The 16307-nt window shown below is 32.5% G+C and overlaps 2 protein-coding genes across 2 annotated transcripts in view; one reads left to right on the top strand and one right to left on the bottom strand.

The window, feature by feature from the left end:
- Positions 1 to 4405, bottom strand: part of LOC129231579 (uncharacterized) — a 46192-nt gene extending 41787 nt beyond the window's left edge. The window contains exon 1 of the mRNA XM_054865937.1: positions 4389 to 4405. The gene's annotated coding sequence lies outside the window, so the exon portion shown is untranslated. The remainder of the gene's footprint in view (positions 1 to 4388) is intronic.
- A 1631-nt stretch (positions 4406 to 6036) lies between these two features.
- Positions 6037 to 16307, top strand: part of LOC129231482 (uncharacterized) — a 103323-nt gene continuing 93052 nt past the window's right edge. Inside the window, exon 1 of the mRNA XM_054865811.1 lies at positions 6037 to 6212. Coding sequence (XP_054721786.1) covers positions 6171 to 6212 — 42 coding nt within the window. The 5' untranslated portion in view covers positions 6037 to 6170. The remainder of the gene's footprint in view (positions 6213 to 16307) is intronic.

Genomic DNA, 16307 nt, shown 5'->3' with positions numbered 1-16307 from the left:
AGGTTGCTGTCAATGGACCGGTTTCATGACTATACCGCGAAGATATTTCCCGTACCAGAGTTTGTTCAGATGTGTAATCAGTTTTAGTACCTTCCTTTGTCTGAAAACAGTCTACTGCAGAGTCATCAAGTAGCTAAAATTACTTCATTATATTGTTAATCGGTCGGATAAGATGTCTACCATTATCTTACTAATTATTGAGATTTTCATTTAATTATAACATGCTTTGAATATCACTGATCAATTAAATGTGAACATTGATTTGAGCTTTTTCAAGTACAATTCCCTATACTTCATGTTTCATCATGATTCGTCATAGCAGTAAAACCTACAAGAATATTCAAAATGATGCAGTTGCTATCATTGGAGCGGCAGGTGTTTTCACGAATGGACCAAAGTACGCTGACAAAGTGGTCCATTCATGGAAAATCGCAAATACTGTTGTAACTTCAGCTCAATTACCTTTGAAAATTGCTCAATCGTTACAAAATAAATATGACTTCATTATAATTTCAATTCAAAATTCTTTATAAAATTAATTAAAAATAAAACATAATAACACAATTTCAAATACTTTTCGCTGTTCCAGGAAAATCCAAAAATTAGTAATATATGGCCAAAGGCATGTGAGGTGCTACAGTAGCTTACAGAAATGGTGGCAGGGACCTTAAAGAAATCTGACAACAATATAGAGTCCTGAAAGCTACTTTAAACAGTCGCACGAAAGATAAAAACTAGTTTGTTGTTACCTTAGTCACTCATTTTATAATAAAAATTTAAGAGGTAAGCCCTCCAAAATAGGAATATAATTAGTGAATCATATTTTGAAACTAGAGAAGACGTTTTTGGAATTACGTCCAAAAAATTGGGGGAATTGGCCTTTCAAAAGGCTGAGAAAAATAACACGTCCCACAGATTTAATTAGGACAAAAAGTCTGTTAGTACTCTATTATTCTCAAAGAGTTTGAGACTTACGCTTCTGTTTTCAGTAACAAAATGGTTAATAAGTTCTTTGACATTTTAGAGAGCAAGAGCAATCTTGCATCAAACGAAAATTTTCAAAATGGATTTAACAAAACTCCCAACAGTTCAAAAAAGATTGAAAATGTATTAGCTAAGAATTCAGTGTTTCACAGGTTGGGAAAATATCAAGTGGTGAACGAGGCGTACTGACAACAGCTGTATGTTGTGTGAGCGCTGGAATTTTTTTATGTTCCTGTAATCCGAAAGTAAAACATTTTAGAAAATTAATCTCTTTTTCTATAACTTATTGTTGTTTGTAGTGTTTATTGATTGCATGTTATAAATATTTTTAAGTTTTGCATTGATTTTTTAATTTGCAAATGTGTTTCATCGATGGAAACTCGATGGTCCATCCATAGGAACCGGCTGCCATGAAAATCACACCACACATGCATGACCACATGCTAAAATATTTATTCGTAATTTTTATTCTTTATTGTGTATATTTATCATGAAAGTGAATACAGTAGAGCCTCTCAATAACTAAGGGGACCGGAAATTTTGTCCCTTAAATAGAGTTGTCCCTTCTTTGGAGATATTTGAGTTGATGTAGGCAATGTATTAAATCAATGTAATTTCAAAATAAAACAAACTATTAAGATAAAATGCTAAAAAAAATTCATCTATACTGAATAAAATTCAAAATTATTCAAATTTGAAAATTTATTCTTTTAATAATTAAAACTTAATAGAAAAATGGCAATGGTATAGTTTTGTAACTTACATGAATTATTTTGTAGTAATTCCTTGCATAAAATTGTTAGATTTCATGCAATTTAAAAAATTCAATTTTAATCAGTGTTCACATTTCAAATTTTCTACACAAAGCTATTTATGGGCCGTTGATTATTCATCAGATGTTAGCTTACATGAATAAAGCGAGTTACATTTCGGAACTAAAAATGTAACCTAAATTATTGTCTACAACATATGAATATTACGCATATCTAAGATATATGCAAATGCGCTTACCTTTTTTTTTATGCATCATAACACGAAGCAGCGAAATTACAACGAATTAAAAATCACAAGACTATGATTGCACAAATTATAATACAAGATATCCAAAATGGGGATTAACAAATTTCTTGCGCTTCATATGCTTAGCCCTACAAGCGCTTGTTTTCAGTGTAAAAAATAGTGCTTTTGAGTAGCAACTCAATAATTTTTCCTTTTAGCTTCTCAGCAAGACGTATTAATTGTTTCAATGATCAGTATAATTTCACCGCGGCCATTAGATATAATGAAAATTTCTATTTTCTTTTTTGGTTAGAGTTTTTTTTCTCCCCTTCATTTGGAACATTTTTGACCAGAAGAACTTGGCGCCTTTTTGGCTCTAGCGCCGTTGTGCTTCGCACGACCTTGCACATAGGGACAGCGCGGCCCTGATCCCAATGACCATTTTTTTCTTATTAGTAGGCTTTTATGCGTGTAATAAATTTAATTGGTAGTAAGTTTTTTAAAAAATGTAAGGAGAGTCTGGAAATTGAAGAAAAAAAAGAAACCAGGAGTCAGAGTTGACATCGGCATATTTTCGAACGACTCTGACTCCTTTACCCCAAAATCAGTCCAACTCTGACTCCACAGCTCTGCTTTATACAGTACATCTAATGAAAAGGGACATTTGGGCATTTAAATATTGCAACTATGTCTCCCAGGCCGTACACAACAGCTCTTACAAAACTAAATCTGTAATATATATTTTCTTCGGCTTAAACCTGCACATGAGAAAGTAACTAAATCTAAAAATTTGTAAAATCCTTATTCCTCCCTTAAAAAAAAAAAAAAAATAATAGTCTAAATAGCACTTAAAATAATCTAGGTAGTTATATGTTGGTAAGGAGCTTCTAAACAATGCCATGTGTTTCCTATTGAATTCTAATGACATCTACATCGTTTCTGGATTAACAAAATGTTAAGTTGTGATTGCTTGTCATATGATCCCTACTGCCGCAAAATTTTTTAAGCGCTCTTACCCATCAGAATTAATTGTTGACCTTGCTGCAACTCATTACTCAATAACCCCCCCCCCCCCCCCCAACAAATATTTTCCTAGTTCTCTTCCGACTTTAAAAAATAACATTTTTACCATTCCCTTTTAACTCTGAAAAAAAAATGTCCATCCACTGCATGCCCCCCGAAGTTTGATTCATTCATTTTTACAAATTTCCACACCGAACTATATTTTTCTAGATGTAATTTGATATAATTCAATATTTCCTTCCTTTTTACACTGTCGCTAATCTTCTGTATGGATGTGAGATACAAAAAATTACTGATAAACAATATTTGAAGTAAGATAAATAAATACCTTTGTGCTGAATAGTAAAGTCAGAACAAACAACGTAAGTAGAAGCACAAATTTGTAAATTACAGCAGACACGTGTTTCGGCGTTACAGGGAACGCCTTTTTCAATGCAAAAAATAATGAGCTTATGGATGAAAAGACATCCAACAAAAGCTTTTGTCGGATGTCTTTTCATCCATAAGCTCATTATTTTTTGCATTGAAAAAGGCGTTCCCTGTAACGCCGAAACACGTGTCTGCTGTAATTTACAAATTTGTGCTTCTACTTACGTTGTTTGTTCTGACTTTAATATTTGAAGTGTTCATTCCAGTTAACAAGTTCATATGTCAAAATAAAAATTTCTTCATACAGTACTAACAGTACCTACTGCTCTTATTTATTTTAAGCTTCTCCATCAGTTATCTTTCGGCAAATGAAACATATCAATCACAAACTATTCTTGATTTTAGTTCTTTGGCAATCTCACAGTATTTTGTCCAAATATAGTCCACAACATGACTTTTTTTGCCATAACTATATAATTTACTGTTTGAGTAGCACGTTGCTTTATTTTGAGTTTACATGTTCGTAGGATTAACTCTTAATAAAATTTTGCGCTGCTCAAACAGCAAATTGAATAATTTTAGGAAAAGAAGTGTCATGTTGCGGACTCTACATTTGGACAAGATACTGCAAAATGGCCCTCTTGTTAGTTTTACCTCATTTATCATTTCATTTTTTAAATAATCCAGTTCCCACAAAAATAGCAAAGCGGCACCCTCATTTTCTATTTGTAGTTTAACAGTAGTAATTTACAAGACTTCATGTCAACTGATAGATAATGTTGTACATTAAAAATAATATAATCAGATTTATAGCACAATGACAGTAACTTGCTGTACCGAATTTTAACTGAACGTGACTTTTAAATCACAGAAGACATCAGATTTAACTGCACAAAAATACTCAGAATAAATATTTCACCCTTTAAACATAATTTATTGCTTTCTTACATAATTTATTGTTTTCTTTAGTTGTATTTCGAAAACTTGTCGGAGAAAGGAAAAATATTACAAACCTGAATAATCCACTCTTTTATTTCTATGTCTCGTTTAATTGATTAACGCTAGATGGCAGGAGGAGAAAATCTGATGCAATCCAGCACACATATTTTTGAAAAATGTTTTACTCGTGCTGCCATCTATCATGTTAAAGGATTAAAATTTAGAAAACTTTAGTCGATCACCTTGATTTCAAAGTTTAAACCATGCAACTCAATTTTTGAAATTTCAGAAGACTAAAATAGACTCACGAAATTGAATTTTTTCAAAGAGTAAAGTTTATACATTTTTCGCTTATTATAGCGTTTGCCCATGAATCAGCTATGTCATGTGTCCCAATTGTGATCAGTTATAAAGTTTGTAAGAATGAGAAAAAAAAATGCTTAACATTAACTCTTGAAAACCTTTATTATTTTTTACCTTTATAAAAGTAAAATATATATACGCCCAGTACAGATCATGAAAAGCTGACAGAATAGTTCTTGAATTAATTAAAATAAAGAAATAAAAAGTATGATGATGAAAGAGATTCTTTTAATAAAATCTATGTTTACCTAGTTAAAAAGTAACATGACTTAAAAACGCATATGAGCTAATTAACGATAACTGCTGAAAGCTTTACCTATTTTGAAAACTGAACACCAAATTTTCCTATCTTGCACAATCTCAGGGGGAAAAATGCTTCTGACTATAATAATGCAGAAACAGAAGAGAGAACAAAATCTTGTCATTCGCTTGAGCAATTCTTCTATTTGAATGAGCGCCTGTTTAAATTATTTTTATTTGCTTTGCCATAAAAACATACATGAGCTTTTGTTGACATTTTGGTTTTGGAGTATAATAACGGTGGAGTGACCTTACAATTTGCCGATTTTATTTATATAAAAAAAAAATTCTACTGTTTATAAAAGCTCTCGAACAGAGGTAAATTGTTTATAAAACTTTGTTTTTAGTTTGCATTGTTACGAAGAAAACATAATAACGTAAATCTCTGCTGACTACATCGCACTTCGTTTTGTATCAGAAGAATCCATTCATCAAACATAAATCAATTTGAAAGTCAGAGCAAGAAGTTTTCGTACGTAAATGTATGAAAACAGAAATCGGCCTTTCCAGAAATAGGGACTGTCTATCTGTGATGAAGGATTTTGTATTCAGTGGTGCCTATTTCACTCAAAAGCGATGGCGCATACCCTATGGAGCCCTTCATCCCAAAAGCAAGAACCCCTAACCCCCCCCCCCCTTCCTAAAACGTTCAATGCCGGTGCCTGTGTCATAGCCGCCCACCACCCCCTCCATGGGGGGCACTCCTGGTGAATTAAAGTGTCTTTGTATCTTTAAAAGTCTCTTATTTAATATGAACTGACATAATAATTGACCGGTGTCGTGCCCTTTCATCATCCATTGCTTTCTTCAAACCGTCATTTTTTGAAAATCCTGTGTTTTTGGATACGCTATCTCTTCCCTTTCTGTTTGGGTGTAATTTGATTCAGCTAAATTCGATTATTTATTTATTTTTCTAAACTTTTAATGACGTAGTTGATTGATGCTTGAACTATCCAATGAAACAGACCAGAGAAAAAAGAGGAGGAGTTAAAAACTTTATCACGTGGTTTGCCCCTTGCCCACCAGTAATGACAGAACAGGTGTCTAGTGAGCGGAAACAGGGGAAGTAAATAGGGGTGAGAAGTTTCCGGGCAAACGGCAAACTTTTGGAACTTGCAATCGAGCCGAGATGTTGGTAACGCGATGATTACAAAGAGCGGAAAAAGAAAGAAATTGTACATAGAATCGTCATAATGGCACAACAATATCGAAGAACTCAGGATTCAGCCTCCACGGTAAGTTCCTGATTATTGTTTATAAACTTGACAGATCAGAGTGTGACATCAACCTTAAAAACCGCAACAAAGTAACAACATGAAAACAAGCTGTGTATGTAAACACAAGTTTGGTGATCTTTAGAAGTTATATTTATCTTGCTTGTATGTGTTTAAATCCTGAGTTGATATTTTCATTTTGTACTCCCGCGCATGCCAGCACGTTGCTTTGGCGAATAAAAAGCGATTCTGTTGAAGTGGCACATTCAAAATGCTTATTAAGGTCATTTTATTTTCCCTTTACTTATGTTTCGCTAACTTCATTTTGACGCTTTTTGCATTGAAATAGTGTATCTTCATGAATTTCTTATTCAAATGCCTAAATTTTATCAACATCAGCCGATTTTAGTCCTTTGAAAATAATGTCTGAAAGTTTTTTTCACCTGTCAAAAGGATTATTTGAGCAAAAAATGCTTTATTTTGACTAACTGCAATGCAGTGTTGGAGAAATTAAAAAATCAGTTGCCAATTTATTCTTGTTTTTTTGTGTTGTCAAAAATTTATTTACATCAAAAGTTTCAACAGAGTGAAAAATTTTTATCAGCTTAAAAAACCTATACCAGCTTTGTTGTACTTTAAAAATGACACAAAATAATTAATTTGTAGTGCTTATGACTTCAGTTCCTTTTTTTTTTTTTTTTTTTGCTGAAGTAAGAATATGTTCATCATTGTCGACATAATGTGATATTATATTCTAACAAGTCTAAGTTTAATAAGTGGCACAGCCAGGAAAACATTTTGGAGGGAAGATATGATTCAGTTTCAAGGGGTAGAGAAATGATTTGTTTTAGGGGCAATTTCACAGTATTTTGTCAAAATGTTGAGTCCTCAACATGATACTTTTTTTGCCTAACTGTTTAATTCACTGTTTGATTTGCACATCATTTTATTTTGAGTTCGTGTTGCCAACAGATAAACCAATATACCAACGAATCATTTTACAGGGTGGTTACACAACTTGGAAGTCAGGGAAATTTTTTAATTTCTGGAAAATATCAGGGAAACATCCGGGCATTTTGAAAATGTCTCAAAATATCAGGGATTATAACTTTCAATCGCCAAACTCAAACCTCTGAAGTACCTATTCCTCCCTGAAATTACTTTTCATTTGGACACTTTTTTTTTCTCTTTGCCTTTCATAGGGCACTTTTCTTTTCTTTCGCCCAATGAAACATGCTAAACATTCTGAAATTATTTTTAAGAACTGCTACAAACCAACAGAGCCTTGAGATTGAATCCGACGTGGAATTGATAAAAGTTGCAAAATCAGATGTATATATTTTCATTTTTTTTTTTTCAATTTACTCAAAAGTTCTGACGATTGTGTTGATAATTATTAACACCATTTTAATATATATTTTTTAGTTTTCAATTACTATTAAGCTTTATTGAAAAGCTTGTAAATAAAATGTGTTTATTTTCATGGAAACCTGAATAGGGAAATGTTTAATCGAAATTCTGCGGTCATTGTGAGTGTGAGTTTTCAAATGTCACAAGTTAAACCAAACAAAATTTAATTTAAAAAAGCTTAGTCTTAAAAGTATTCTTAAAAGTGAATGTTAAGCTTTCTTGTTTTCTGATATAAAAAATCTGTTTTTTCTCTTATTTTCAAACTAAAATATACTGTTTGTATTTCTTGCAAACATGTATGTTTGCTATATTAATGAAGTTCTATCTTTTAGATTATATATGATAATCACGATTGTAAATTCAGGGAAATTTTTGAAGTTAAATCAGGGGATTTTCAAGAAACTTTTTTCTTGGAACCTTGTTAATGTTTTTGTGGCTTTCTTGATGCTGAAAACTCTCATTTTAATTCCGTGGCAGGAATACCTACCGATTGTCGTAATTAAGAACCGTTTACTGTCGATTTTTCTAGTTGATTACTGGTGCCCTGTGCACGGGGGGGGGGGGGGGGAGCGGAAGGGACACCTGTTGAGCCCGAGCCTGAAGACGTTCCAGTTTTTTTAAAACTATGGGTGAAATTTAGGGGTAAACAATATGGAGCGGCCTTGAAAAAGTCATTTATGACTGGCCCCAAATTTTCAGTGCATGCCTCTGCACCCATGACCTGAGTGTCATTGGTTTTGTACCACTTCTCTGATGCCTTATTGATTGTTTTTAAACATATTCAAATTTCTGCTTCTTTTTTTAAAAAAATCAATATTAATTCTCTATGAAATACAGTGAAATCCCATTGCAATGCACTTAAAGAGAAGATAATTTTTTTTGTAATGGAATTCAAGCAAGGTAATGGAAATTAAATCAGACTGAAAGTTATTTCGTTGAAACAGATATTTCGCGTTGTGTTCATATTCTTTGTAACAGGATTCCACTGTATTCATTAATGTTACTTTGCTTGAGATTTATGACTGGAAATTCAAATAATAATAAAATTGAAAAAGTTATTTTCTACCACAAAAGTTATTTTAATTTGTTCCACCAACATCCAGCTTAGGAAATCAACTTTATCAGATCAGTTTGTGATTCAAAACATATGAAACGCATTAAAACATCTTAAATTGCATCAAACATTTTGCGATGTGAAAATTTTTTTTTTTTTTTTGAAATATGAATGACAAATCTAGATGTCGATGTAGTGTATATAATGATTTTATATGAATATTTTTATTATTATATGGGGTGCGAATGATTTTAATATTTTGTGATGGTATAAATTTAATTTTTGAAATTTTCACACCCTAATTATTCTAGTTTTTATAGAACCCTCAATTAGCTCAGTTCTTCTATTTTGTGAAAGTTAATGATAACAGTTTGTAAATGATGTTATCGTTTCAAACCCTTTTAAATGGCACGCATTAAATAGTTACATTTATTAAAACTTGTTTTTTTCTTGTTGAAAATGAAATATTTTGCAATTGTTTTAAAAATGCTCCGCAATTTAAGAGAACTGCTCCTCAATATCAGAATTTGAGGAGCAGTACTGCTTCTCAAAACAAAGTTCTTATTTCCCACACTGTAAAAACTAAAGTTTAAATGCCTTATGATTTTGCCCAGATAGCTTACAAACAGCATGACCAATTACCTCGGGGAGCTGATTACAGCTGGCTATAACTAATTAACCTGTGACTTTATGAGACCATTTCTTTTTAGTGCCTCGTGAGTTTCGGTCTACCAGGTGGTAAATTTGAGTGCAGCACAAGTTACACAATTCCTGCTAATAAAACCTGATTTAAAAAAAAGTTGAATTATGAAAGAAGATTTATTATTTATTACTGCGCTTATGAGTATATGGTGGAATGGATGAGTTAGACAAAATGAAAATCAACTGATTTCCCACATGTTTGGTGCATAGAATTTTTACGATAATGTAAAAATTATTTAAAATTTGTAATTTATTTTTTAAAGAATTTCTTTTGGATTAATCAATTAGTCGAACCTTAATAAGTGTATTTTAATTGTAATATAATAAATCCACAAAAAAAAGGCATTTACTCTTTCATGCAACAATATTTAAGTTTTTTACTTCCTTTCACGAAGTAAAGGAAGTACTGTTTACTGTTAAATAGGTCAAATTTTACAAAATGAGATACGGTTGTTGAAGGTAATTTGCATTATTATATTGATACTAATTTTTTTTAAAGGAAAGACTGCTTTTAATCACAGTAAAAAAAAAGTTTAAAATTAATAAATTTAATAATAATAACAAATTAAAAAAAACAATAATGTGTCATTAGTTAGTAGCAAAGGACAACATCAGATTAGGACAGTAAATTTAATGAATATTATAAACAATATCTTGCAACAACGCATAGATACGGCTAAGCTTTTGTACAACTTCTCTGAATCCCAATGTTGCAATTCAGTCTACATTTGAAATAGATATGTGTTCATGAACAAACGGATCAAAAAGCATGAATCTTTAAAATGAACGAATCCGTTCGTTCACCAAAAAAATGAATGACCATTCTTCTGAACGGTAAGCAGTCTGGAACATAGTATTGATGCACTTGTGATTAAATGATTTTTTTTTTTTTTTTTGAATTACATTCATCTTCAAATATTTAACTGTTAATCAGTCTCAAATTTCCTATTTCTAGGTGCAGTACAAAAAATTCATTTCAATCTCTTTTACTTTCTGCTTTTTTCATCATTTTTCTTTAGCCGTTGCAGTTCATCTGCAATTTTCCAATGTATCCATTAGTAACGTTTTGTGTAACTTGTTTGGGCGACTAATAAAATGTTTGGACTTTCCACCTCCTGTCCACGCACAGACTGAAATCCTTCTTGCGCTTTCTGTCTTTCTTTCACTAAAATAAATTCCACAAATATCCTTTATTTCTTTTCTGATGATCCTTTTCTCTTCTATAATATTCCTCCTATCAACAACCCTCTGTATTGATTTGACTTTCTTTTATCTAGGCGACTTCCAAGTCGCTTATTTTCTATTCAATATCCAGAAATTTTCAGTAAGGATTATTACTGCCTAATTTTCCCTCATATAAAAAAGTGTTGCGTTTTTTTTTCTGTTCTCATTGAGACTGTGGAATAATTTTGAATCGTCCTAATATTTAGGCAAGTTTTTTTTTTTTAATTAAATTATCCGGTACTCCGGCTGCGCTACCAATATAGTTGTTACTTTTTTCGGTATACATGGTTTATTGGTAATACTATAAGTATGTAGACAGATGTTTGTTTTAGGGTCAAAAAGGTCAGTTCCGACATCTTAGGCCAGTTCTTCTTTAAAAAGCAGACCTTTTATGATTATAACATTTTTGTTAAATTTATGTTTAACTTATATAGTTTTAGTGAAAACTATGTACATCCTCGTGTTTTATATTTTAGCCTTTTTTTACTTTTTATAGTTCTCTCTTAAATTGGTTTCGTGATTTACATTTTTTAAAAGTAACCTAATGTACACATTCAAAATTATTTTTGCTTTATTTTCACCTGTGACCATACTACACTTGGAGATATGATATTTCTGTTTAGAATTAGAGCACTATTTTACATAAGTTCAATTTTACAAATTTTCTGACATCACAAATAGTTTTTTTTTTTATTGTAAAATTTAATAACTTAATTATGTGACCACCTGAAATGGTACTTACAATTTTTGGAATGGAAAACATACCTTTCCATTCGGCAACTGAGAAATATTTTAAAAAATTGCTAAACTATAATCGTTTTATACATCTAAACTTCAATAATGTTTTTTTGATTCATTTTTCATAGGCATATTTTCTTACTTTTGGATAATTTTAGTAATTTTTCCATCAAAGAATATTACTGATCTAATGAAACACTTCGAATGTACGCGAGTATGTCGTGCAAAGAGATCACCTGCAACAACTTTTTGAAATGAACGAGTTAAATCAACGGATCAAAGGAATTGAACGATCCTTTGATAAACGGATCATTAAAAAGAACAACATTGCTCCCCTCTAATTTGAAAAGAGTTTTTCTGCTGAGTTAAGCCGGCAACTGTTAAATCTCAGATTTGTGTGTAAAAATGTTTCTCCTTTTTCCACCTCATTTTTTTATGATGCAAATTGCAATTTAATACATTTTGTAAAATAATAAACCTTTGCATTATTGCACTTAAGAACATGTTTGATTTAAATTGTTATAATTTTTGAATAAAGATTTCAATTAAAAAGTGTATACGTATTTGGAAGTACATACAGTAGAATTTCTCTGGAATGACTGCTCTCCTTTCTTAAATAAAATGGTTTTAATGGAGGTTAGTCGCTTTTGAAGAAGTTTTTGAAAACGTAAAAATCAATAATAGCACCCGAGGATTTATCATCACTTGCCCATTTTTTTCTACCCCCATCTACTCAAAATTTCTATCCTTACTGAAGTTGAAAAAAGTTGTATATGTTCGATGTTCATGTTACAAGAAGAAAAAACAAAATGCATTCACCAGGGGGGGGAGGGGTCATGGCACAGATTGTGGCATTGAAAGAAACTTTAAGAGGGGGTCATTTCAGGGGTATTTTTCTCTTTTTGTGTGTGGGGGGGGGAGAACATCCCCGCATTCACAAATTTATAATTACACTATGTTTGTAAAAAATCCAAATGAACTTAGCTTTGATCCCTCAAATGAACAGCCTGTAAAGTAGAGTTATTTTCTCTAAAATGGCAACAAAAGCAGAATGATCTCGTTCTCGAAGAAAAGACAGGCTGGGTGGCCCACCCTTGAAAAAGTCACTTAAGGAGCATACTCTATTATGTATTTCAAATTAATTTGTTTCAAATGGAAAGCAGTTAATCTTGTTAGTGGCATACCTTGCTCGTCATGATGCAGTTTAGATGTCACTATACGTCTGATTACGCTGCCCTGAAAATCAGCTTTCACACCATATTTTGTCATTTCTGATATAATCCTGTATCAGAATGTGGCCCCTTTTCCCCCCAATTACCAGCAGTTTTCTTAAGATACCTCTTCCCTGTTTTTTTTCACTATTCTTTTGTGGCTATAATTTCGATTTGGAAAGGGCAGAATATTTCAACCTTTTAATTTCTTCTGAAGCGTAAGGCAGGTGAATAGTTAAAATATGTATGTTTGTGGCAAGGGGGTGGGAGAGAAGGATTTTCTCCCACTTCACATTTTTAGAAAGCATTGAAACAAAGATTTTTTATCCACTTTTTTTTTTTCTTTTCTTCTTTGTAATGTCGGAATATTACTCTCACTCATGTTAAACTCCATATCTGGAATTATACGCATGAAATAAAATATTATAAAAAGATCTTGGAAGTACTGCACTATGTATGTGAGTTGCGCTGCAGATATTCATTGAAGAAACTTGCAGTAAGGCTTATATTTTTTCAGGTTATGTTCGCAAATATAATTATGGTTAAAAATTGTAGCAAATTTATAAAAATAAAGCAAATTAATAAAACACTTTGCTGGCATAGCTCTCGGCATGGATAAAATATTTTTTATCCTTTGTTTTTGTGTTGACATTTTTTATCAATCTCAACCTAATTAGCTGCTGCTTGATTCTTTCTCAATGAGGCAAGATCAACCACATAACTTTTCAGTCATTTAGGCACTTTCCTAAGTAAATTTGTCCTTGGGATAACTTTAAACTCTTTTAAATAGCATTGTTTTTTTGGTGTCAAATAGTAATTGTTGACATGAAAAGGTTACAATTTCCGATTTAACCTGTCAAAAACTGCTTGCAAACTTGAGCTCACTGATAAAATTTCAACTGTTGTACAAGTAATTTGCAGGTTTTAACAGCGCCACCTGATGAAAAGTCGCAGGAGGTCACTGACCTCTCAAAATATTTTCTGGTTTGGTAAATTTGGATAGTGTAGTGTTTGGTTTTTACTACTTTTTTTGTTCTGTCATTTGTTTTTTTAACGATGCCAAATCTCTTTTCTTATTACATGTAGATACGTGCATATGCTCGTATTTTATGGTTTGGTAAAATTTGAAATTTCTTATGGTAATTTGAGAATTTTTACCCTTCCCGGAAATTTAAGTTTGAAGCTCCCATGGGCCTTAAAGTAATCTTTATTATTTAAATTCAAGGAAAAAGGATTTCTATTTGCCGAAGGAAAGCCATTTTTTATAAGTCGTAACGTGTTTGGTATGATTAATGAAACATAGATTTCGGAGTCTGGAGTTTTCTGGGGAATGTCAATATTTCCACATGGGCTTTAGCTATTATTATAGAATAATTGCTGGAATAATCACTTATCAAGAAGTCCGATGACTTTTCTATATTGTAGATCTTAATAGGCAGATGATTTAGTTTGGGCTGCTCTTCGCTCCCTAAAAGGGATATTTATTCACCAAGGATATTTATTCACAGAGACAGGCCGATAGCTGTTCTCAGTTGCTTGGAACACCCATCCTCCCAAGAGTGGGGGCGTTCCCGCATCAATTTTGCCGTGTCCCCCCTCCCCGAAAAAAACTGCAGCCTCCTAAGGTAAAGACTGAAATCCTTTAAAAATAATTTCTGTAACATTGCTAATGGTATAGTCAGTGCCATGCCCTTTCCTTCCTTCCCCACGCAAATGGGCACCCATGCTTCAGCTATTATTATTAGAATAAATTAACTGAGATGGCTGATGGCTGTTTTCTATTGCAGATATTAGAATGCAAAAACTTTAGCTAGGGGTGAACCCCCACAAGAGTGGTGGAGCGTTCTCCCTGCAATTTACCCAAGCACCCCCCCCCCCTCTTCATATAGACATCCCCTGCTTTTACTATTATTGTTCGAATAAATGCCTGGAAAATTTATCCCCCGAGAATGCTGTTCTGTATTGTAAATACTTTAGTAGCATAATATGCATTAAATGAATATTGACTTTTCTCATTTTTGATGTTTATTATGCTATAATGCGAACAAATGAAATTAGATTTATTAGATAAATTAAAACTTTAAACATTAAAACCATAAAATTATGTACTCATCTGCTGCAGAAAGAAACCCGGTACAGATATATAACACCTTTATAAAAATTGTGCTACTCTGCACAGAATCTTTTCGATCAAAGAATAATTGAGCAGTGAACAGAAGTGTAAAATAGGGGAAGGGGAAGAGTAAGTGAATTATTTCCAGTCATGACACTTATGCAATTTCTCTTATGATAATAGCTGAATTTTAATTAAGCTTTTTTTGGCAAATTCAATCCACCTATTTAGAGCTATTTTTAGGATAACTCCGATGGAACAAAAGAATTTTGAGCATAATAATAACTTTAAAATTGCTCCTTTTTTTCCCCTCCAACTTTCAGCATAATGACAACATATAACATTATGTGCTTACCCCTTTCATTAAATATATTACTGTTTACTGTGGTTGGGCTGGATGGTAAATCTAATTTTTTTAATTTCTGAGAAATTGTTAAGTGATGGAATTTTTCGACTATTTTTCTTGAAATCAGCATTCAAAAGTCAATGAATCAATCAGAATCAGCTATTTGTATGTAATTACTTTTTTGGTTGTTACCGCAGTGATTATAGAACTTAAAAATGTAGTCGGTTGCAGTTACAAAATGCTGGGTAATTCTATTTTGAGTTTGGAATTTAATGTAAAAAATCATACTATATAGATCATAGGTGGCTTGAACGGGGAAGGGCGAGGAGGGGGGGGGGACTGCCCCCTCACTTCCTAAGGCAAAGGGGCCTTGCCCCCTCACTTTTCAGAGTTAAAAATTAATGATTGATTTAAAAAAATTATTTTGTTTTTGGATGGGTTGATTCATTTTACAAAAGTAAAAACTAATAAATGGACTTTTTTCATATTATTTCTGAAGAGTGGAATTTTGAAATGGTAGGGGAAAGTCTACGGTGGCCAGCGGTCCCGATTTTTGATGCATTTCACATTTTTACAAGTTATTCAATCAGTAACATTTAGAGCCAGTAATAAAGCCCAATTTTACATTAAAAAAAACACCCGCCTCGGGGGACTCGCCCCCAATCCCTCACTTCTTTTGACCCCCACTTTTTTGGTGCACCAGCCGCCTATGATTTAGACAGGGCCTGATTACCGCACAGGCTGCCTGGGCCTGGGGCCCCATCTGCCAAAGGGGCCACAAATTATTTAAAGAATTATGCATAGCATTACAACTATGAGAAAAATTCATGTATTTTTTAAGTAGCAATAAAAAATAACGACTTTTTAATTGGAAAAGAACTTATAAAGGATAATTTTTATTAATTCTACCAGTAGCGAGTTTACCATGTCCCAATTATGAGATTCCCTGAAGGGGTTCATGAATGCACATGATAAATAATTTACATAGTTCTGTGATAAACAAAGGGCCCCCCAAAAATCACTCTTCAATGGCCTCGAAATTATAGTGGGCCTAGGACCTCACTTTTAGTTAGTCGGGCCTTGGATATAGATTATTGAGTTATATTCATGGTTTTCCAATTTCACGCCGAAAATTCAATGAAAATTATCGTTTAAACTTCGAAGAAACGAAGAATGAAATTTAAACCTTTTTCGCAAATTGTAATGCCCTGAAAAGTCGAACCTTGTTTGTTACTGAGTTACAATGTCAATTCCTCGTAAATTCATGCTAAACTAATATTTGATTAATCAATTGTGTTTAATCAAGCGATTTTTTTCG

This window comes from Uloborus diversus, chromosome 10 (assembly GCF_026930045.1).
Source record: "Uloborus diversus isolate 005 chromosome 10, Udiv.v.3.1, whole genome shotgun sequence".
NCBI lineage: Eukaryota > Metazoa > Arthropoda > Arachnida > Araneae > Uloboridae > Uloborus > Uloborus diversus.
Note: the sequence above shows the minus strand (reverse complement) of the source record. Positions and strands in the feature narration are given on the sequence as shown.